This window comes from Osmerus eperlanus, chromosome 24 (assembly GCF_963692335.1).
Source record: "Osmerus eperlanus chromosome 24, fOsmEpe2.1, whole genome shotgun sequence".
Classification (NCBI taxonomy): domain Eukaryota; kingdom Metazoa; phylum Chordata; class Actinopteri; order Osmeriformes; family Osmeridae; genus Osmerus; species Osmerus eperlanus.
The window spans coordinates 482399-504078 of record NC_085041.1 but is presented as its reverse complement, the minus strand read 5'-3'; the positions used below and the strand labels follow the sequence as shown (position 1 = coordinate 504078).

Sequence of the window (21680 nt, the reverse complement as noted above, 5' to 3'; positions counted from 1 at the left end):
CAGGGGGGGTGAGAGAGGGACGGGGGGGGTGAGAGGGGGACAGGGGGGGTGAGAGGAGGACAGGGGGGGTGAGAGGAGGACAGGGGGGACAGGGGGGACAGGGCACCCAGGGGGGGTGAGAGGGGGACAGGGGGGGTGAGAGGGGGACAGGGGGGGTGAGAGGGGGACAGGGGGGGTGAGAGGGGGACAGGGGGGGTGAGAGGAGGACAGGGGGGACAGGGGGGGTCAGGGCACCCAGGGGGGGTGAGAGAGGGACAGGGGGGGTGAGAGGGGGACGGGGGGGACAGGGGGGGTGACGTCACCCAGGTGGGGTGAGGGCCTACCGGGCCTTGTTGCCAGAGTCCATGAGGTCCTGGATGTCGTTGTAGGAGGTGACAGCCAGCTTAGACAGGTCCTCCACGTAGGGCCCCAGCAGGGGGTGCTCTCGCACACGCAGGTTCCCCTTGTTCTTGGGATTCAGGAGGTCACGCACGCGCTCACAGTAGATCTCCATGTAGCTCACCTGGGGGGGGGGGGACGACAGGTGGTTAAGGAGAGTTCAGACAGACGGGTCGACAGACAGACAGACAGGTCGACAGACAGACAGGCAGACAGACAGGCAGGCAGACAGTATGCTCACCTCTACAGAGTAAGACAAGTTGTTGTCAGTGTTGCAGCCGTTGATCTTGGTGAACAGATCTTCACACAACTGATGAGAGAGGGGAGGAAGAACCAGTTACATTCACTGAACTAAAATTATGTCTAATCTGGGTACAGTACCAGGAGAATGTGGTCTGAGAGAGATAGTGTACCAGGGGGATGGTGTGTGTGTGTGTGTACCAGGGGGATGGTGTGTGTGTGTGTGTACCAGGGGGACGGTGTGTGTGTGTGTGTGTACCAGGGGGATGATGTGTGTGTGTGTGTACCAGGGGGATGGTGTGTGTGTGTGTACCAGGGGGATGATGTGTGTGTGTGTGTGTGTGTACCAGGGGGATGATGTGTGTGTGTACCAGGGGATGATGTGTGTGTGTGTGTACCAGGGGATGATGTGTGTGTGTGTGTACCAGGGGATGATGTGTGTGTGTGTACCAGAGGGATGATGCCTTCCTGATCCTTCTCCTGGCGTCCCATCATGGTGTAGCTCTTGCCTGCCCCCGTCTGGCCGTAGGCGAAGATGCAGACGTTGTAGCCCTGGAAGGCGTGCTGCAGCATCTCCACCCCGATGTCCTGGTACACCTGCAGCTGGGAGGCGTAGTCTGGGTCCTCCGGCTGGGGAGGCAGGGGGGCAGGGGGGCAGGGAGGCAGGGGGGCAGGGAGGCAGGGGGGCAGGGAGGCAGGGGGGCAGGGAGGCAGGGGGGCAGGGAGGCAGGGGGGCAGGGAGGCAGGGGAGCAGAGACACTACTTAGAGATACTAATTAGAGACACAAGTCAGACCATTATCCATGTTGATATTCCATACAGAATATAAATCTATCCTTCGAGAAGTAGGGAGGCCAGAGGGGAGAGAGGTGTCCAGGTGTGCTCACCGTGGTGTGTGACCAGTAGGAGTAATCAAAGTTGAAGCTCTTGTTCTCTTTGGGTTGCTTGGGGTTGATGATGGCTGAAAGACAGGAGACAGGACAGGGGTCAGGGGGAGGGGAGGGATACTCTGGGTGAAACCCAACCTGGCCTGGGTCACTGACCCTGGGTCTGGAGACACACAGACAGGCTGGCCTGGCAAGTCACACCTGCCTTCCCTCAGACAGGTAGACAGGTAAGTAGATGGACAGACAGGCAGACAGACAGACAGACAGACAGGTAGACCGACAAGACAGATTGGAGGAGGGTTGAGCTTGGATCTGTGAAGCTTTGAGAACTGTGGGCAACAGCATTTCTTTTCAAAAAGGCCTTGACTAATAAAGTTAGGCTTGATGTTCTTGGATAGCGAGGTAGCAGCAGGAGCCCTGGGGCAGGAGCCCTGGGGCAGGAGCCCTGGGGCAGGAGCCCTGGGGCAGGAGCGCAGGGGCAGGAGCCCTGGGGCAGGAGCCCTGGGGCAGGAGCCCTGGGGCAGGAGCCCTGGAGCAGGAGCCCTAGGGTAGGAACCCTGGGGCAGGAACAGGGCAGGGAGCAGACTAATCAGCCAGACGCACAAAAGACTTCCAGGAAAAATGAATCACTGGGAGATTCACTTCTATAAATTTGATTTGATTTGAAATTTGATTTATCTCTCAACACCAAAACACAGGTCACGTAAATAAGAGCTGTATTGACTTGATGTGTAATTTTCTCCTTTCAAACCGAAGAAACAGTCACATGAGCAAGGTCTGTCTAATTCCTCTCAGTCCAAAATATCTCAAACACGTTTTCCTGTCAAGAGACACTTCAGGAAAACATTAAGATCAGCTTAACATTCTGACAGTCCAGCAGACCTACACCATCATCAGACCTGACATCATCCAGATCAGAGCTGCAGTGACTGATCAGGCTACGTCAGCTACGATGCGTCACCATGGCAGCTCTAAAAATCTAATCTCCTTAATGGATCTGTTCAGAAACATCTAGTGACTCAATTATATTACTCTCTCCATCTAACTCTCCCTCTCTTAATCCCTCCCTCCTCCCTCCATTCCTTCCCTCTTTCTCTATCCCTTTCTCTTTCCCTCCCCCGGCTCTCTCTCCCCCCCACCCCTCTCTCTCTCTCTCTCTTTGTCATCACTTCCTCTCTTCTCTCTGTTTCTGAGTGACATCAGGTTGTACTGTATGTGACTTGTGGTTGAGTTGAGTCACCTCACGTCCCACTCTGAGCAGGAGGCAACGCCAAGCCCCACACACACCAGGGTAGAGACGAGGAGCAGAGAGGAGGAGAGAGGAGAGAAGAGGAGGAGGAGAGAAGACAGAGGAGGGGAGAGGAGGAGAGGGGAGGAGAGGAGAAGAAAAGAGGAGGAGAACAACCTTAAACATACAGAACCACAAAAATAATTAAGCACTCCGATCCTTCCACAGGCTTGTAGCTTCCTCTACTAGCCCATGTTTGTGATTCCATTGATGATTTCATGTCATGACAGCACTTAAAAAGGGAGAAGGAGAGAGGAGGAGGAGGGGGTAATCTCAAAAGGATCGATCTGGTGAAATTAGATCTATGAAAGAGGCGAGGGCGATCTGTTTTCCCTGAGGGCCAGTAACCAATGAGCAGAATTTCCTGTGCTGGGTTCCAATTCCAGGCAGGAGGAGATGACCCACAGACAGGCAGGAGGAGATGACCCACAGACAGGCAGGAGGAGATGACCCACAGACAGGCAGGAGGAGATGACCCACAGACAGGCAGGAGGAGATGACCCACAGACAGGCAGCAGAGTTCATCTCAGAACCACCAAAACACTGGAGAATTCTGATCCTTGACCTTCTGCTGTACATTACTGCTGTACAGTATATGTACGTTACTCTCTCTCTCTGTCTTTCTATGTCTCTCTCTCCATCCCTCCAACAGTCCGAGCATGGAAGAGGCCCCGAGGGCAGCACTGCCCATTATAACCCTGCTGAGTAGACAGAGGGAACTAAGTAAAGTGTGTGAGGGGAGTAAGTGTGTGTAGTAAGTGTGTGTAGTAAGTGTGTGTGTGAGAGAGAGAGCAGAAGATGTGTGTGGGTATGACTACAACTGAAGAGCCGTCCGTTGCTAGGCACCCTGAAGGTTTCGTGTTGCCCTTGGGGTGGAAACTGGGATGGGATGGGCGGCTGAGCCGGGTGGAGCACAACAGCTGATCTGAGGGAGTACCTGTGACAGGGTGTCAATATTTCATCAGCCCCTAGCCCCACTTAGAACCTAGCCCTGCCCCTAGCTAGCCCCACTTAGAAACTAGCCCTGCCCCTAGCTAGCCCCACTTAGAACCTAGCCCTGCCCCTAGCTAGCCCCACTTAGAACCTAGCCCTGCCCCTAGCTAGCCCCACTTAGAAACTAGCCCTGCCCCTAGCTAGCCCCACTTAGAACCTAGCCCTGCCCCTAGCTAGCCCCACTTAGAACCTAGCCCTGCCCCTAGCTAGCCCCACTTAGAAACTAGCCCTGCCCCTAGCTATCCCCACTTAGAAACTAGCCCTGCCCCTAGCTAGCCCCACGTAGAACCTGGCCCTGAATTCTCCCTGGGTAAACAACACGCTCCAGCTCCAGTCACAAGCAAAGTGGTCCTTGTGGGTAATCCCCTCACACTCTTCACTCGGCTTCTGTATCTCGTCCTCAGAGATACAGAAGCCGTCCCACCGTCACCTAGAAACACAGTCTCTCTGTTCTGTCCTCTCCTCTCTGATAGAGCGGGGATGTTCCAAACCCCACACACAAACATGAGGCCTGTTAGACACTGCCATGACATCAGCAGCTCATGTGATGGAGGAGAGGAGGAGAGGAGATAAGGAGAGGAGGAGAGGAGAAGAGGAGAGGAGAGGAGAAAGGAGAAGAGATGAGGAGAAGAGGTGAGGAGATGAGGAGAAGAGGAGAGTAGAAAGGAGAAGAGGGAAGAGGAGAGGAGGTGAGGAAGTGAGGAGAGGGGATGAGGAGAAGAGGAGAGGAGAGGAGAAAGGAGAAGAGAGGAGAAAGGAGAAGAGGAGAGGAGGTGAGGAGAGGAGAAGAGGAGAGGAGGAGATGAGGAGAAGAGGTGAGGAGATGAGGAGAAGAGGAGAAGAGGAGGAAAGGAGAGGAGAAAAGAGAAGAGGAGAGGAGAAAGGAAAAGAGGAGAAGAGGAGAGGAGATGAGGAGAAAGGAGAAGAGGAGAGGATAAGACGAGAACAGGTGAGGAGGTGAGGAGAAGCGGAGATGAGGAGAACCATACTTATTATTCCAGTGTTCCAGCAGAGCAGGTTTTTAATCACATTTGGCTCAATCAATGATCCGCACAAGTCGTTTGTGTGTGTGTGTGTGTGTGTTGACAAAAGGTCACTATGTCCCTGTATTCCAGGGGCTGTCTGGGTAATTGTGAGCTGTTGAGTTTCTAGATGGCGCCAGGTCTGGGTATGACAGGGCCAACTTAATTAGACAGCTTCTAATAAAACCTCCTTTTAGTTCTGACAGCAGGTGCTGTTTGCTCCTTCCCGGCTGTATGTGTACACCACGTCACACTGTCGCACCTTCTCTCACACACACACACACACTCACACACACAGACACACACCAATCTCTTTCAGTCTGTCTTATGCCACGTCATGGACACTCATCTCTCAAAGCAGCCAGTGATGCTGAGGAGTCAGACTCTCTCTGGAGGGCATGGCTCCGCCCCTTCCTGCTGCCCTGCCCTGTCTGCAGGCATAGTAACAGCCAATCACACAAAGAGGAGCACCCCGTTCCTGACAGCTAATTACAGCAGCAGGCCATGAAGCTGTCAGACCTAAATGAGATGCATGGAGATGTATGCAGCCTATCACCCCTGCTCACTGAGAGGATAATCAGCAGACAAAACATCTATTTTCTCCCGTCTCTCCTACAGGTTCTCCTCCCTCGGCCCCTCGGCCCCTCGGCCCCTCGGCCCCTCGGCCCCTCGGCCCCTCAGCACCTCCACCCTGCTGCCCTCCAGCCAGGCCTGTCACTCTCCGCTCCATTCTCCTGCTGTGGGAACCAAGCTGCTGAGGGGCTGGATGGAGGAGGAGAATGAAGAGGGGGGAGGGGGGCGGGAGGGGGGAGGAACACAAAAGCACCCCCACACCCACCATCTCACCCCCCTCCTTACTTCCTCTCTGTCACAGACACCCACAAACAAGGCTCCATTTAAACCCCTCTGGGCCCCAGGCCCATTCAGACACTGCTACCTCGGGGTATTCATGACATCACCCCCCCCCCCACCCCCCACCCCAGAGCCCCATCTTCCCGGGCCAAAGCAATGCTATGAGGAGGCTGTGCTGCAGGGCTGCAGGGCTGCTGTGCTGCAGGGCTGCTGTGCTGCAGCCTCAGATGAACACCCCAGGCTGGCAGGCATCCATCTCTCTCCTGTCTGGTCCTGGACGACTTCATCTACCAGCCTGCTACGGCCTGGATGATTCACTGCTTAAGAAGGAAACTCAATCTAACTTGCTGAAACTGGCTGACAGTATTTTCCCCGGCACACATGGGATGATGAAGGAGCTGGTGGCACACTCACACACCTCAGTGTGGAATGTCTCTGTGAGCCCAGTGCTGTCAGGTGGTGCTTAGAAGGGCCTCGGCCACAAACCTAATGTTCTCCCAGGTAATGTTGTGTTTGAAATTTATTATCTCACAGCCCTCGGAACTAAACTCACCTCAGCTGAACTCACCATCTGTGCTGCAACACAACTACCAATCTGACACTGCCTCCGCATGGCACTGCCTCAACACTGCCTCAACACTGCCTCTGCATGGCAATGCCTCAACACTGCCTCAAAACTGCCTCTGCATGGCACTGCCTCAACACTGCCTCCGCATGGTAATGCCTCAACACTGCCTCAAAACTGCCTCTGCATGGCACTGCCTCAACACTGCCTCCGCATGGCACTGCCTCAACACTGTCTCAAAACTGCCTCTGCATGGCACTGCCTCAACACTGTCTCCGCATGGCACTGCCTCAACACTGCCTCCGCATGGCACTGCCTCAACACTGCCTCAAAACTGCCTCTACATGGCACTGCCTCAACACTGTCTCCGCATGGCACTGTCTCAACACTGCCTCCGCATGGCACTGCCTCAACACTGCCTCAAATAGCTCTACACTAACATTACAACTGCTGTACTCTGATGCTGAAGGTGAGGTATGTCCCAGTGCTAAGGTGTTTCAGGTGTTTCAGGTTCTACAGAGCTTTGTGACCTGAGCAGAGTCTGTATATATATATTTATATTATTTGTTTTTTCACAATGTATGCTTCATGTTTTGGCTACCCGCAATGTTTGGGGCTATCTCGTTGTTATGATCAGTGACCAATGCACTTTTGTAAAGCTCTTCCTTGGAAGTCGCTTTGGATAAAAGCATCTGCTAAATGAATAAATGTAAATGTATATTAAACACCCTCCAAGGCTGCAGGGAAGATAAACATCATTAAACATCATCTTATCGTGATGTTACTAGTGAGGTACTGTGCTCTGTGAAGTCCAACTCTCCAACTCAGCATGACTCTCTGGTCTCAGTCTTCATGCAGATTACAAACTAAGATAGGCTCCCAGAGTTACACTTCAGTCAGGAAGCCTTTCAAGGGCGTTCTGAAGGTAGAGTGCTGCAGACACACAGCCATCACACAGCCAGCAAACAGCCTGCACACAGCCTATACACAGCCTGCACACAGCCTGAACACAGCCAGCACACAGCCTGCACACAGCCTGCACACAGCCAGTAAACAGCCAGCACACAGCCTGCACACAGCCTACACACAGCCAGCAAACAGCCAGCACACAGCCTGCACACAGCCTGCACACAGCCAGCAAACAGCCTGCACACAGCCTACACACAGCCTGCACACAGCCTCCTTACACTCCTCAGTCCTGAGACAACCGACAAAGGAATGAATAAGTGTTGTGTGTGTAGGCATGTGTGTGTTGGCTCGTCAGGAGGAGGAGAGGCATGCATCTGTGATGTCTGGGGGCTGCTCACGGTGCATCTGTGATGTCTGGGGGCTGCTCACGGTTGTCTATGGGCTTGAAGGAGTCTGAGCATCCTATCAGAAGCACTAACAGACCTGTGCTCCTCCTATGTGTGTGTGTGTGTGTGTGTGTGTGTGTGTGTGTGTGTGTGTGTGTGTGTGTGTGTGTGTGTGTGTGTGTGTGTGTGTGTGTGTGTGTGTGTGGACTGATACAGCTGCAGCATATAAAACTGAATCTAGATGTCAACAAGTTTTTTTCTAAAAAGGCAACTCTTTTTGTCTCCAGTCAACCATAAGCTCAGAGGGGAGAGAGAGAAGGCTAAATTAGGCCAAACTGTAAATATTTTAGGAAGCCTCATTCATTATTGACCAATGGCTTTACCTTGCAAAGCAGGCTAGATATCCTATCTGCCTGTAGTCTCCTCACGACACAGACTGACATTCCAAGGAGCAAGGGCACCCACACAACAGAGGAGACAAATACAGCATGTTGTTCACACACTCACACACACACATACAGAAACACACACTTACCAAGCAGTGTAGGTTAACGCATCCATGGTAGGAAGTTTGGAGACTTTCAAACCTTTCAAATCAATTTGGAGGAAGTATAGATAGACCAATACTGTCCATCCAGGATGATTCAACACAACACAAAAACTCCTAAACCTAGCCCTAGCCCTAACCCTTTGGAGTTACCAAAAAATCCAGAGAATGTGACTGAATGACCCGTCAGGTCAGATTTGCTCCAGTTCCGGTCCAGTCCACTGGCTGCATGCAGAGCCATACACTAACAACAGGACAAAATGGCTGCCGACTCACTCTGCTGATACAAGCTGCTCTGAGAAGAATGTAAAAACATGAAAACACAGCCAGACACACAGGAGATGAACATCCTAGCAATCTCTGTGTGGAGGTGGGATAAACAGTGGTGTGGTCTAGTGTGAAGTAGAGTGGTTGGCAGGCTGGTTACAGTACTTACTGGTTGTGTTCCCGGACATCTGGATGATGCACCTGCTGTCCTTGGCCATCTCTCTGGAGTTGAAGGGTCGAACCCTCACCGCCACCTTGACCGACGCCCCCGCCATCCTAAAGCCTTCCTCGCTCCCCTCTGCCCCTCTCACACCTGGGCCAAACCACGCCCTCACCTGCAGAACACACGCAACGCTCAGTTGAGCATCCCAGCCCATCAACACACAGCAACAGCTCTTCTCAGGACTGACAGGAACATTGATTTTGGTTTGATTTTAAAAACACGTCTGCCTCAGTCTGTTAGTACAGTAACAGTCGTTAATTCATCAAGTCATCTAATCATCAAGTCATTGTTATGAGGACATGTTTTGTACATTTGTGATTCTATACCCCCAGGACACGATTGTTATATTTGCATTTCTGTTTTTCGACAACGAAGTTGACCTTGAGCGCTGACTCCCAGGTCATCTTGGTGTAACTCTGTGTCTCCGTTTTGATAAGCCAACTCAAGTATTGATTCAGGAAGTCATTACCAAGGAGAAAGCATCGTAAATTACATTACTTTAGTGAAGGAACCGATGGCTCTCAAAGTAGGCCTACTCATTCCCATAGCAACTGAATCCATGGACACTAATCATATCCTCTCCTATCTATAAATCGGTTTGAAAGAAACAGCCCAGAACTGCTGATATCAAGTCAAACAACAAACTCCCTGACAAACATTTCATCACCCAACCACAATAATACGCTATGTATTTCAGTATAATAGAGTTTGTCGGAGTGAGTTTGGTGTGTCTGGTTCCAGTGAACGCCTACAGTAGATGATCCTGTGTGTGTGGGCTGAATAGAGCCTGCATGGTCAGCCAGTGCAGGCTGCAGGAGGGCAGGGCAGCCTGGCAGGAACAAAAGAAGTGCGGCCGCAGCTAAACGTTGGCCGCTTCCTGGGATTACTCTGGTCCAATAACACAGAGCCCTGCCCGGGGCCCGGAGTCGACGCGGCCCGACGCCTGAGCAGGACAGGCTGCTGAAGAGTCCGACAGCTCTCTGTCACATTCATGCTGTTTGTCAGAGGAGCCTAAATGCGTCATTAAATCCTAATTGTAATGGGGGTGGCCTGGTAGGACGACCAATGACTCATCAATGTCAGAAATAGTCAAATCACATTCATTTCTCTCCATGCAGGTACATTATCTGTACAGAAGCCAGTATCAAATATAGGCTACAAAAGGGCAGATATTGAGTAGATGGAGATCAGGTTTGTTTTATTCTTATGCTAGTTCTTCTGTAATATACTGACCTAATGACAGGTATGACCAAACGCCAGAATTATTTTGTTGGATCACGTTGAAAGGACTTTGATGAAGCCTGGCCTGCAATAATATGTCTCAGTTACTCATGTCGAAATTATTACATTAATTGCGGTCATGTGACTTTTAACTTGTGTGAAAACATTAGGCCATGTCACAATTGGATTTAGGTTGGAGGAATTTATACAAAACGGGCCTCCATTTGTCGGACAGTAGAGCATGAACCTCATTATGGAGATATGAGTGGTCGCCGCTTTACATGTAAATGCTGCGTTGCTTGTCGTCAGGTCAAGCACGTCAGGTGAGAGGGTCTCGGTTTACCATCAATAAAAACATGCCTCTATAGTTCGGTTGTTTCGTCATCTACCGAATTGTTCATTATTTCTCTGCCATTTGGGAAGTCTCATTCGCGGTATGTTGTATGTTGGCGGGGATTCTACTTAACACCGTTAATAAGAGAACGTCAGGTAGGCCTACCTAGGCGTTCTTCCTATCCAAGATATGAAATGTGCGGTTTTAAGGAACGGTGCTTGTTTCCTGAGTAAAAGTAGGTCCATCATTTAGATGACATTATTGGCTTTGATGTTTCGATTTGTTTAGAAAATATTTTCCAATTCAAATGTTGGGAACATATAAACGAGCTGTAATCTTAAGGTTATCGCTTGCTGTCAGATGTCTAGTCCACTTTACCTGCCTTTAACTACCCAGTGATGACAGCGCAAATTTCTTTCTACCTTTCTACTAACACTGGCAAACAACCCAAAAGGTCAATCAATTTGATAGCATCTCTTTGAGAATTTAGCTGTAACAGACATTTTAAACCTCCTGTTTTCAACCCTTCAGACAGGCTGTGAAATGTTGACATCTTCTCAGTAGCCGCACCCTCATAGCGACTCCCTCCCAGGAGACCCAGCACCGAACAAACAAACGCTGTCTCATTAAAACTGCATTATCACTAGGACAATGGAGACCGAAAACAGACGAGCTCTTACTACTGTCATATATCTGGTGATGATAAAGCCCGTTGTACCTGTTTAGAGCCCGCTAGCTCCCCTGTCTGCTCCCGGTCCTCCTAGTCTTGTCTCCGCCTCAGTCGCTGCCGCGCTCCCCTCCTCCGAGCTGGAAGACCCGGGAAACGGCTCCGACCGGAATCTTAGTAGACAGATGCCCTTCTCAGCCCTGCCCCGGAGCGGATCTGGATATCAAACAGAACTCCCTGCGCATTCCACCAGCCGGAAAGCCAAAATGGCTCTGTTGTCTCTGCCTGTGGTGAGGATGCTGAGCCGAATGAGCCGGTGACATCACCACTTAGGGAGGTAGCAGCATCGATGCAGCAGCCGAGAGACACAGAGAGAGAGAGAGAGAGAGAGAGAGAGAGAGAGAGAGAGAGAGAGAGAGAGAGAGAGAGAGAGAGAGAGAGAGTAGGAGAGGGCAGGAGAAGGAAGGGGAGGGGGAGGGGATGAGTTTGCCAGCCAGACAGTGACAGAGAGCAAGAGGGAGAGCAAGAGATTAGTGTCCTCAGGGGAATAATACTCACACACAAAACAGCTCTCAGACCAGCGTTCTCTGAAGGAACTGGGCCCATCTGCCTGTAGAGCAGCACGTGAGAAATACAGAAGGAAAATTACATATAACTAATATGCTTAGAGATCACCTTAGTTAGAAAATTCAGCAATACATCTGCTTGAATTCTGCTTTAGTAGATCACTTCTGGACTTACCTCTGTAAGGCCCAGAGACACAAAGCTGCTCTCGGTACCATGGAAACCGTTAGAGACCACCGGGCCCTGCCAGACCATAATAAATCACAGGAGCCCAGATCTTGTGTCTTGGATTCAGGATATAATCAACTGGCCCTTAAAGACCCAAGCGCATATTGCCAAATTAATCATTGGCTGATTCATGCTGTTGGCTTCGTAGGCCCATTCCGGAAGTGGACCTGAGTTCTGACTGGGAAGCAGGAAGTGGACCTGAGCTCTGACTGGGAAGCAGGAAGTGGACCTGAGTTCTGACTGGGAAGTGGTATAAGGAAGTGTGAGGAAACTCATACACCAGGATGAAGTCTGGGATGTCATGTGATCATATTCGTGGGCTTTTTATAGAGACAGTCCCTTTTTACTCCACGTCCCACAGTGTGAGGGGGGGGGGGGGTGTTCAAGAGGATTATATTTAATACAAAATATTGTGATCGAGAAAATCCCTCTCTCCTCTCAGGCTTCTGCAAGTCATCCCCTGTGACACGCTCAGTGCAGAGTGACATCACACTCAGCACTTCCTCATTGAGCCAGCTGGTCTTAGCCAGACACAACGCCACAGGGCCTTTATCAAAACGACATCCTTTTATAAGAAAACAGAGATTTAATTGGATATAATTTTTTTAAATTCAATATGTACACTGTAAGTTTATTAGTGGCCTATGAGATCACAGTATCACCATATTCCTGTTGAGGCCTGGGTAAACACTGTAGCTGGACAGACCAGCACATCTCACATACTCGCAAACACTGGAATGATATTGTGTTATTTGTGTAGATGGAACTTGGCCTATGTACAGTCTATTGTGAATGAACTTTACTCACAATAGAGGCTGGAGGGTGGAGGTTGGAGGCTGGAGGCCTGTGTGTGTGACTGCTCTAGAAGCTTCTATGACCAGGCAGGAGAGGGCTGCTCAGGTTACACCCCTCCTGAAACACAATGCAGAACACTGACCTTCTCTGCATAGCTTCACTGCGGCCAGGGTAGCTACTGGTCTCTCTCTCTCTCCCTCTCTCCCTCTCTGCCTCCCTCCCTCCCTTCCTCTCTGCCTCCTTCCTTCCCTCCCTCTCTCTCTCTCTCTCTCTCTCTCTCTCTCTCTCTCTCTCTCTCTCTCTCTCTCTATCTTTCTATTCTCTCTCTCCCTCTATTACTATTCCTATTGCCCTCTTCTCTCTCTCTGACTCATACTGTTTCCTCCCTGTGTCTGATGCAAGAGCTTTCTTTAATTCAGCAGGGTGTCTATATGGAGCTAGGGAAGTGTCCATGGAGACAATGTATGTAAAATGATCTTACAGCCAGTAAACGACAAGCTCTATCAAGTCCCCTCACAACATCACAAACCATGTGACATGATTCTTTATGTGTTTACCGTTCTAATAGTCCATGTGTCTGGGAATAGGTCACTGGTGTCTAGCAAACATATAAACTGTTATAGAGGGCTCTGGCTGGCATGTGTGATAGAATGTCAGATGTTCTGTTGTAGTGGAGGATGAAAGGGGAATACGGATTACAGGAAGACAGACGGGAGGAGAGGAAGACAGGAAGACAGACGGGAGGAGAGGAAGACAGGAAGAGAAGTCGTTAAGTTGGGTCTGAGCAGTCCTCTCCTCCCTCCTCTCCTCCCTCCTCTCCTCCCTCCTCTCCTCTCCTCTCCTCCTCTTCTCCCTCCTCTCCTCTCCTCCCTCCTCTCCTCTCCCCCTCTCCTCCTCTCCTCCCTCCTCTCCTCCCTCCTCGCCTTCTCCTTTTCCTTCCTCCTTTCCTCTCCTCACATATTATTTCCCTCCTATCCCATCCTTTCCTGTTTTCCTCCATCCTCTCCTCTCCTTTCCTGTGTTTCTGAGTTTATGGCACAGAGAGCTGAATTATTGATGGGTTCAGTGAGTTGTTGCTGCAAGTCTTGACATGTTTTCTTAAAGAGATGCAGGCTGTCTCCTCTCCACACCTGGGCTCCAGGACAGGCCGTCTCCCCTCCACACCTGGGCTCCAGGACAGGCCGTCTCCTCTCCACACCTGGGCTCCAGGACAGGCCGTCTCCCCTCCACACCTGGGCTCCAGGACAGGCCGTCTCCCCTCCACACCTGGGCTCCAGGACAGGCCGTCTCCTCTCCACACCTGGGCTCCAGGACAGGCCGTCTCCTCTCCACACCTGGGCTCCAGGACAGGCCGTCTCCCCTCCACACCTGGGCTCCAGGACAGGCCGTCTCCCCTCCACACCTGGGCTCCAGGGAATGGAAGCAGTTAAAAATATGATTTACATTAGCTACATTTACATACTCCTGATGGACACATGATGAACCATAACAAGGCAATCAGGAAGTTTAACTGCTGATTTACCTGTCAGGTCTAAGAATAAAGACTCTCGACTTCTTCTCGCTGCTAGCATGCAGTGATCGGGTGTAAAGAACAAGAGTCAACAGGCATGTTTTTAAAGAAGCCATAATGTTACGCAAGACCAGTCAGAGAGGCGGAGCTTCAACCATAGAGCACTGACCCACCGAACAGCTGAGCCTCTTTGAGCACAAGGGAACAGGAGCAGGTCTGTTCAGCTGTCCTCCAGCCCCACAGACAGGAGCATGCAGCCCGGAGACACAGTGAGAGCCGTGAGAAGCAGCAGGGTGCTTGTGGGTGATCATATTCTTCCTGCTGTTGTGGTTCTGAAGGAGGGGAAGATCCATGCCATTCTTCCAAACCCCAGCCCCGCCCTGGACCCTGCCTGCCAGGTAGGCCCTCTGTCTCCTGGGCTGCACACGCCCCCTGCTGGAGAGAGAGAGGACTCGCCTGCCCTTCAAAACAAACTTTGTTTTATTTAGCTTGTCATGTAGAGTTTGATGCTAAATAAGAGCTGAAATTAATGGTGTCACAGATCCTTAAAGGGTTTAGAAACTCATGTATTTTATCTATACTTCAGAAGTAGACCTTTTCAAAAGGTGTCTATAGTTATTAACAGGTTACAAGTCCCTGAAGGTGTTCAGTCCAGTTCCTGGAGAGCTCTAATTTAGCTCAGCAGATTTTAATAATTAGCTGGTTGACAAGCTGAATAATTACTGTTAAAACTGGGGTTAGGGTTAGGGTTAGAGGGGAAACCTACAGGAGGGTATCTCTCCAGGAGCAGGGCTGTAGAGATACTCTACAGGAGGGTATCTCTCCAGGAGCAGGGCTGGAGAGATACCCTACAGGAGGGTATCTCTCAAGGAGCAGGGCTGGAGAGATACCCTACAGGAGGGTATCTCTCAAGGAGCAGGGCTGGAGAGATACCCTACAGGAGGGTATCTCTCTAGGATCAGGGCTGGAGAGATACCCTACAGGAGGGTATCTCTCCAGGATCAGGGCTGGAGAGATACTCTACAGGAGGGTATCTCTCCAGGATCAGGGCTGGAGAGATACCCTACAGGAGGGTATCTCTCCAGGATCAGGGCTGGAGAGATACCCTACAGGAGGGTATCTCTCCAGGATCAGGGCTGGAGAGCTGTTGTGATGTCCTGGGTCTGCAGGTGGTGGACGTGGGGGACAGCCTGGTCATGCCGGGCATCGTGGACGCCCACGTGCACGTGAACGAGCCAGGCCGCGCCTCCTGGGAGGGGTTTTGGACGGCCACCCGGGCCGCTGCCGCTGGGGGGGTCACCACCATTGTGGACATGCCCCTGTGAGTCTGGGTCACACCCCCACTGGGGTCAGGGGTCAGGGAGCATGGTAAACATTACGTAATGTTTTTTGAAGATCACCTTGTGTAAATATCATTTTCAAAGAAGCCGCAGAGGTTGCTATGTTAGGAACAATGTTAGTCATGATGCTGATCGTGGATGTGCTTTATGCATGACAACTAATTTTTAACAAAAACCCCAAAAAGTTGAATAAATATTATATATGCGATGGGCAGTATCCATTTTCAGGTTCTTACCCTAACCCTGTCCCCGTAGCAACAGCATCCCTCCCACCACCACCCTTGACAACTTCCGTGAGAAGACGCGGGTGGCTGAAGGGCAGTGTTTTGTGGACACAGCCTTCTGGGGAGGCGTTGTCCCTGGCAACCAGGTAACCTGCCGTGTCCTACTGGAGGAGCTAATGTAAACACGTCTTCAGTAGCTGTAGTATAAAAGCCTTCCTCAACTACTTCTGTTGGGTTTCAATGTGAAAGCATAATGACAAATTCACAGTTAATATCATGAATGTATGTATGTATGTATGGATGGATACATGTATGTATGTACTGTATATACTTACATATTTTTGTATATCTGTGCGTACGTATGAATGCTTCTCAGCGGGAGCTGCGGCCTCTGATCCAGGCGGGCGTGGCGGGCTTCAAGTGCTTCCTGATCCCCAGCGGGGTGGAGGAGTTCCCCCACGTGGAGGAGAGAGACCTGCACAGGGCCATGCAGCAACTGCAGGGCACGGGCACTGTGCTCCTGGTAGCCCCCTCTCATCATACCCAGTCTATTCACCACAGGCACTGTGCTCCTGGTAGCCCCCTCTCATCATACCCAGTCTATTCACCACAGGCACTGTGCTCCTGGTAGCCCCCTCTCATCATACCCAGTCTATTCACCACAGGCACTGTGCTCCTGGTAGCCCCCTCTCATCATACCCAGTCTATTCACCACAGGCACTGTGCTCCTGGTAGCCCCCTCTCATCATACCCAGTCTATTCACCACAGGCACTGTGCTCCTGGTAGCCCCCTCTCATCATACCCAGTCTATTCACCACAGGCACTGTGCTCCTGGTAGCCCCCTCTCATCATACCCAGTCTATTCACCACAGGCACTGTGCTCCTGGTAGCCCCCTCTCATCATACCCAGTCTATTCACCACGGGCACTGTGCTCCTGGTAGCCCCCTCTCATCATACCCAGTCTATTCACCACAGGCACTGTGCTCCTGGTAGCCCCTCTCATCATACCCAGTCTATTCACCACGGGCACTGTGCTCCTGGTAGCCCCCTCTCATCATACCCAGTCTATTCACCACAGGCACTGTGCTCCTGGTAGCCCCTCTCATCATACCCAGTCTATTCACCACAGGCACTGTGCTCCTGGTAGCCCCTCTCATCATACCCAGTCTATTCACCACGGGCACTGTGCTCCTGGTAGCCCCCTCTCATCATACCCAGTCTATTCACCACAGGCACTGTGCTCCTGGTAGCCCCCTCTCATCATACCCAGTCTATTCACCACAGGCACTGTGCTCCTGGTAGCCCCCTCTCATCATACCCAGTCTATTCACCACGGGCACTGTGCTCCTGGTAGCCCCTCTCATCATACCCAGTCTATTCACCACAGGCACTGTGCTCCTGGTAGCCCCCTCTCATCATACCCAGTCTATTCACCACAGGCACTGTGCTCCTGGTAGCCCCCTCTCATCATACCCAGTCTATTCACCACGGGCACTGTGCTCCTGGTAGCCCCCTCTCATCATACCCAGTCTATTCACCACGGGCACTGTGCTCCTGGTAGCCCCCTCTCATCATACCCAGTCTATTCACCACGGGCACTGTGCTCCTGGTAGCCCCTCTCATCATACCCAGTCTATTCACCACGGGCACTGTGCTCCTGGTAGCCCCCTCTCATCATACCCAGTCTATTCACCACAGGCACTGTGCTCCTGGTAGCCCCTCTCATCATACCCAGTCTATTCACCACAGGCACTGTGCTCCTGGTAGCCCCCTCTCATCATACCCAGTCTATTCACCACAGGCACTGTGCTCCTGGTAGCCCCCTCTCATCATACCCAGTCTATTCACCACAGGCACTGTGCTCCTGGTAGCCCCCTCTCATCATACCCAGTCTATTCACCACAGGCACTGTGCTCCTGGTAGCCCCCTCTCATCATACCCAGTCTATTCACCACAGGCACTGTGCTCCTGGTAGCCCCCTCTCATCATACCCAGTCTATTCACCACAGGCACTGTGCTCCTGGTAGCCCCCTCTCATCATACCCAGTCTATTCACCACAGGCACTGTGCTCCTGGTAGCCCCCTCTCATCATACCCAGTCTATTCACCACGGGCACTGTGCTCCTGGTAGCCCCCTCTCATCATACCCAGTCTATTCACCACGGGCACTGTGCTCCTGGTAGCCCCCTCTCATCATACCCAGTCTATTCACCACGGGCACTGTGCTCCTGGTAGCCCCCTCTCATCATACCCAGTCTATTCACCACGGGCACTGTGCTCCTGGTAGCCCCCTCTCATCATACCCAGTCTATTCACCACGGGCACTGTGCTCCTGGTAGCCCCCTCTCATCATACCCAGTCTATTCACCACAGGCACTGTGCTCCTGGTAGCCCCTCTCATCATACCCAGTCTATTCACCACAGGCACTGTGCTCCTGGTAGCCCCCTCTCATCATACCCAGTCTATTCACCACAGGCACTGTGCTCCTGGTAGCCCCCTCTCATCATACCCAGTCTATTCACCACAGGCACTGTGCTCCTGGTAGCCCCCTCTCATCATACCCAGTCTATTCACCACGGGCACTGTGCTCCTGGTAGCCCCCTCTCATCATACCCAGTCTATTCACCACGGGCACTGTGCTCCTGGTAGCCCCCTCTCATCATACCCAGTCTATTCACCACGGGCACTGTGCTCCTGGTAGCCCCCTCTCATCATACCCAGTCTATTCACCACGGGCACTGTGCTCCTGGTAGCCCCCTCTCATCATACCCAGTCTATTCACCACGGGCACTGTGCTCCTGGTAGCCCCCTCTCATCATACCCAGTCTATTCACCACAGGCACTGTGCTCCTGGTAGCCCCTCTCATCATACCCAGTCTATTCACCACAGGCACTGTGCTCCTGGTAGCCCCCTCTCATCATACCCAGTCTATTCACCACAGGCACTGTGCTCCTGGTAGCCCCCTCTCATCATACCCAGTCTATTCACCACAGGCACTGTGCTCCTGGTAGCCCCTCTCATCATACCCAGTCTATTCACCACAGGCACTGTGCTCCTGGTAGCCCCTCTCATCATACCCAGTCTATTCACCACAGGCACTGTGCTCCTGGTAGCCCCCTCTCATCATACCCAGTCTATTCACCACAGGCACTGTGCTCCTGGTAGCCCCCTCTCATCATACCCAGTCTATTCACCACAGGCACTGTGCTCCTGGTAGCCCCCTCTCATCATACCCAGTCTATTCACCACAGGCACTGTGCTCCTGGTAGCCCCTCTCATCATACCCAGTCTATTCACCACGGGCACTGTGCTCCTGGTAGCCCCTCTCATCATACCCAGTCTATTCACCACAGGCACTGTGCTCCTGGTAGCCCCTCTCATCATACCCAGTCTATTCACCACAACAGACAAATCTGCAACCGTACAATACACCGTCATCGCGACAGACAACATAACACGAAACAAGTAGAAAAGAGCGCAGTAAGAACTGCAGTGTGCGTTCTCAGTGTGTAAGCGACATTATGACGTGTTCTGCTGCCCCACCACAGTTCCATGCTGAGACAGCTGTGGAGCCGACAGAGCAGGGGGAGGAGGAGGCGGGGGAGGAGGAGGCGGGGGGGGCAGAGGAAGGGCCAGACCCCCGTGAGTACACCACCTTCCTGAGCTCCAGACCAGATGTGATGGAGCTGGAAGCCATTCGCACCGTCACAGAGCTCTGCCTGCAGTACCAGTAAGACCCTCCTGACTATATGTAGACTCTAGAATCTTCTAGACTTCTGCTGTCATGTGACTGGACGTTGACCATGTTCACCTCCCATAGCCTCTGGAGGTGGAGACCCCCCCAAACTGCTCCCTCTTCCCCCCACACTGTGTCTCCTCTGGGCCTCAGTGATCTAACCCTGACCCTTGGTCCCCCTGGTCCCCTGCAGGGTGCGTTGCCACATCGTGCACCTTTCCTCGGCCCAGCCCCTGGCTCTGATCCGGGCCGCACGCCAGGCTGGAGCCCCCCTCACTGTGGAGACCACCCACCACTACCTCAGCCTGGCCGCGGAGGACATACCCCCCGGGGCCACCCAGTTCAAGTGCTGCCCCCCCATCCGGGGCCTGGCCAATCAGGTACGCCTGGGAGCGGGGCGTGTGGGGGAGCTTCAGGTAACGACAGGACCCCCCCCTCTCCTCCCTTCCTCCCTGAGAAGAGATTCAATCCAACATAAAGTCAGCAACTGGGTTTCTTATATACAGCAAACGCTGTATATAAGACCTACGGTCTCGGTTAACAAACGTTTGAACAAATCTCGGTTTACAAAGGTGTTTGCAGACCTGTCGAGGAGTAAACATTTGCAGTTTATTTTATTATGAGGAACTCTTCACTGCTACTAACCCCTCTGATCTGATGATGGGCAGTTTCAATCATCCTGTGTGACAGTTTTCCAGTCAACCAGGTGTGCAGATCAGCACAGGTCTTACAGCAGACTTGTGTCATGGCTGACAGGGTCGTACTTCTGCTGACCTTTGACCTCTCTGTGCCGTGGCCTGCAGGAGCAGCTGTGGTCGGCGGTGAAGGCCGGGGAGATCGACATGGTGGTGTCGGACCACTCGCCCTGCACCCCGGACCTGAAGAGGCTGGACAGCGGGGACTTCACGCAGGCCTGGGGGGGCATCTCCTCACTGCAGTTTGGTAACCCCCCACTCTGCTGCCTGTCTGCCTGTCTGTCTGTCTGCCTGCCTGCCTGCCTGCCTGCCTGTCTGTCTGTCTGTCTTCAGTCAGTGACCCAGGCAGAGGCTGTGTCTAGAGCAGCTCTGACTTGCCTGCTGGTCCTGAACAAAGTTCACAGGAAGTTAAACAAGCTGGGAGCCGAGTTTACACGACGGTCTAATTATTTACTGCTGATGTCTGGCTAGGGGTCAGGTCAAAGTCTCTGCTCTGACGCAAGCGCAAACTGGGCCAATTGAATCATACAGAATTTCTAGAGTCATACAGCACACATACTGTGGAAGATACTGAAGGCTAGCCCATTGTTACTATATCTTTCAGACTTGGGTCCCTTATCTAAAAGTTGTGCTAAGATTTTCACCTGGTTAGATGTCCATCTCTCTCCTCCATCTCTCACCTCCATCTCTCTCCTCCATCTCTCTCCTCCATCTCTCTCTTCTATCTCTCTCTTCCATCTCTCTCCTCCATCTCTCACCTCCATCTCTCTCCTCCATCTCTCTCCTCCATCTCTCTCCTCCATCTCTCTCCTCCATCTCTCTCTTCTATCTCTCTCTTCCATCTCTCTCCTCCATCTCTCTCCTCCATCTCTCTCCTCCATCTCTCTCCTCCATCTCTCTCGTCTATCTCTCTCCTCTATCTCTCTCCTCCATCTCTCTCCTCCATCTCTCTCTTCTATCTCTCTCCTCCATCTCTCTCCTCCATCTCTCTCTTCCATCTCTCTCCTCCATCTCTCTCTTCCATCTCTCTCCTCCATCTCTCTCTCCTTCCTGGCCCCTCCGTGCGCCCCAGGTCTGCCTCTGTTCTGGACCGCGGCGCGGGGGAGGGGCTTCACCCTGCTGGACGTGGTGAGGCTCCTCTGCCGCAGCACTGCCCAGCTCTGTCGCCTTGACAACAGGAAGGGCAGCCTCGTTCCTGGTCATGATGGCGACCTGGTGATCTGGGACCCTGAGAAGGAGTTTGAGGTAAGTATCTAGTGGACTTGGCTTCTCTCTTTGAGGGATTTGTGTTTGAGGGGGGGGGGGGGGGTTGAACAGCACAAAAGTAAAAAATATATTTCTGCAGACATAACACAAAGTGTTATTTTAATATATGTTTCATGGGCGCAGATAAAAGAAGATGGAATTCACCACAAGAATAAGGTAAGCACATACATTTGCATTTTTACACTGGTATTACACAGTTTTTACACTGGTATTACACTGCAAACTCTACTTTCTCTCTCTGTCTCCCCCTTCCCTCTTGATGTCTTCCCCCTCTCTTCCTCTCTCTCTGCCTCTCCTCCTCCAGCTGACCCCCTACCTGGGTCGGAGGCTGCGAGGGGAGGTGTGTGCCACCATCGTGAGAGGTCAGGTGGTGTACAGTCAGGGCTCCTTCTCCTCCCAGCCCCTGGGGACCCTGCTCCTCCTCCCCCAGGACAACACCTCCTCCTCCCCCCTGTCCCAGCTCTGAGAGTCCTCAAGAAACACGTGCAGCAACTGCCAATGTTATTAAACATTTCCAATAAATGATTTTTGTTGCTTCA

General features: G+C 52.1%; 2 protein-coding genes across 2 annotated transcripts in view; one reads left to right on the top strand and one right to left on the bottom strand.

Moving 5' to 3' along the window:
• kif1aa (kinesin family member 1Aa) overlaps positions 1-11125 on the bottom strand; it is a 35539-nt gene extending 24414 nt beyond the window's left edge. Inside the window, exons 1-6 of the mRNA XM_062450083.1 lie at positions 10831-11125; positions 8504-8669; positions 1506-1579; positions 1069-1248; positions 620-688; positions 329-502 (exon numbers count right to left, since the gene is read on the bottom strand). Of these exons, the coding sequence (XP_062306067.1) occupies positions 329-502; positions 620-688; positions 1069-1248; positions 1506-1579; positions 8504-8609 (603 nt within the window). The 5' untranslated portion in view covers positions 8610-8669; positions 10831-11125. The remainder of the gene's footprint in view (positions 1-328; positions 503-619; positions 689-1068; positions 1249-1505; positions 1580-8503; positions 8670-10830) is intronic.
• A 2792-nt stretch (positions 11126-13917) lies between these two features.
• Positions 13918-21650, top strand: zgc:103559 (Allantoinase, mitochondrial). The gene is made up of 10 exons (XM_062450955.1): positions 13918-14274; positions 15046-15197; positions 15472-15586; positions 15817-15963; positions 18993-19174; positions 19374-19560; positions 19984-20122; positions 20948-21120; positions 21265-21297; positions 21446-21650. Exons 1-10 carry the CDS (start codon positions 14128-14130, stop codon positions 21605-21607), a joined length of 1437 nt encoding a protein of 478 aa, XP_062306939.1. The 5' UTR covers positions 13918-14127; the 3' UTR covers positions 21608-21650.
• Positions 21651-21680: the final 30 nt, after the last annotated feature.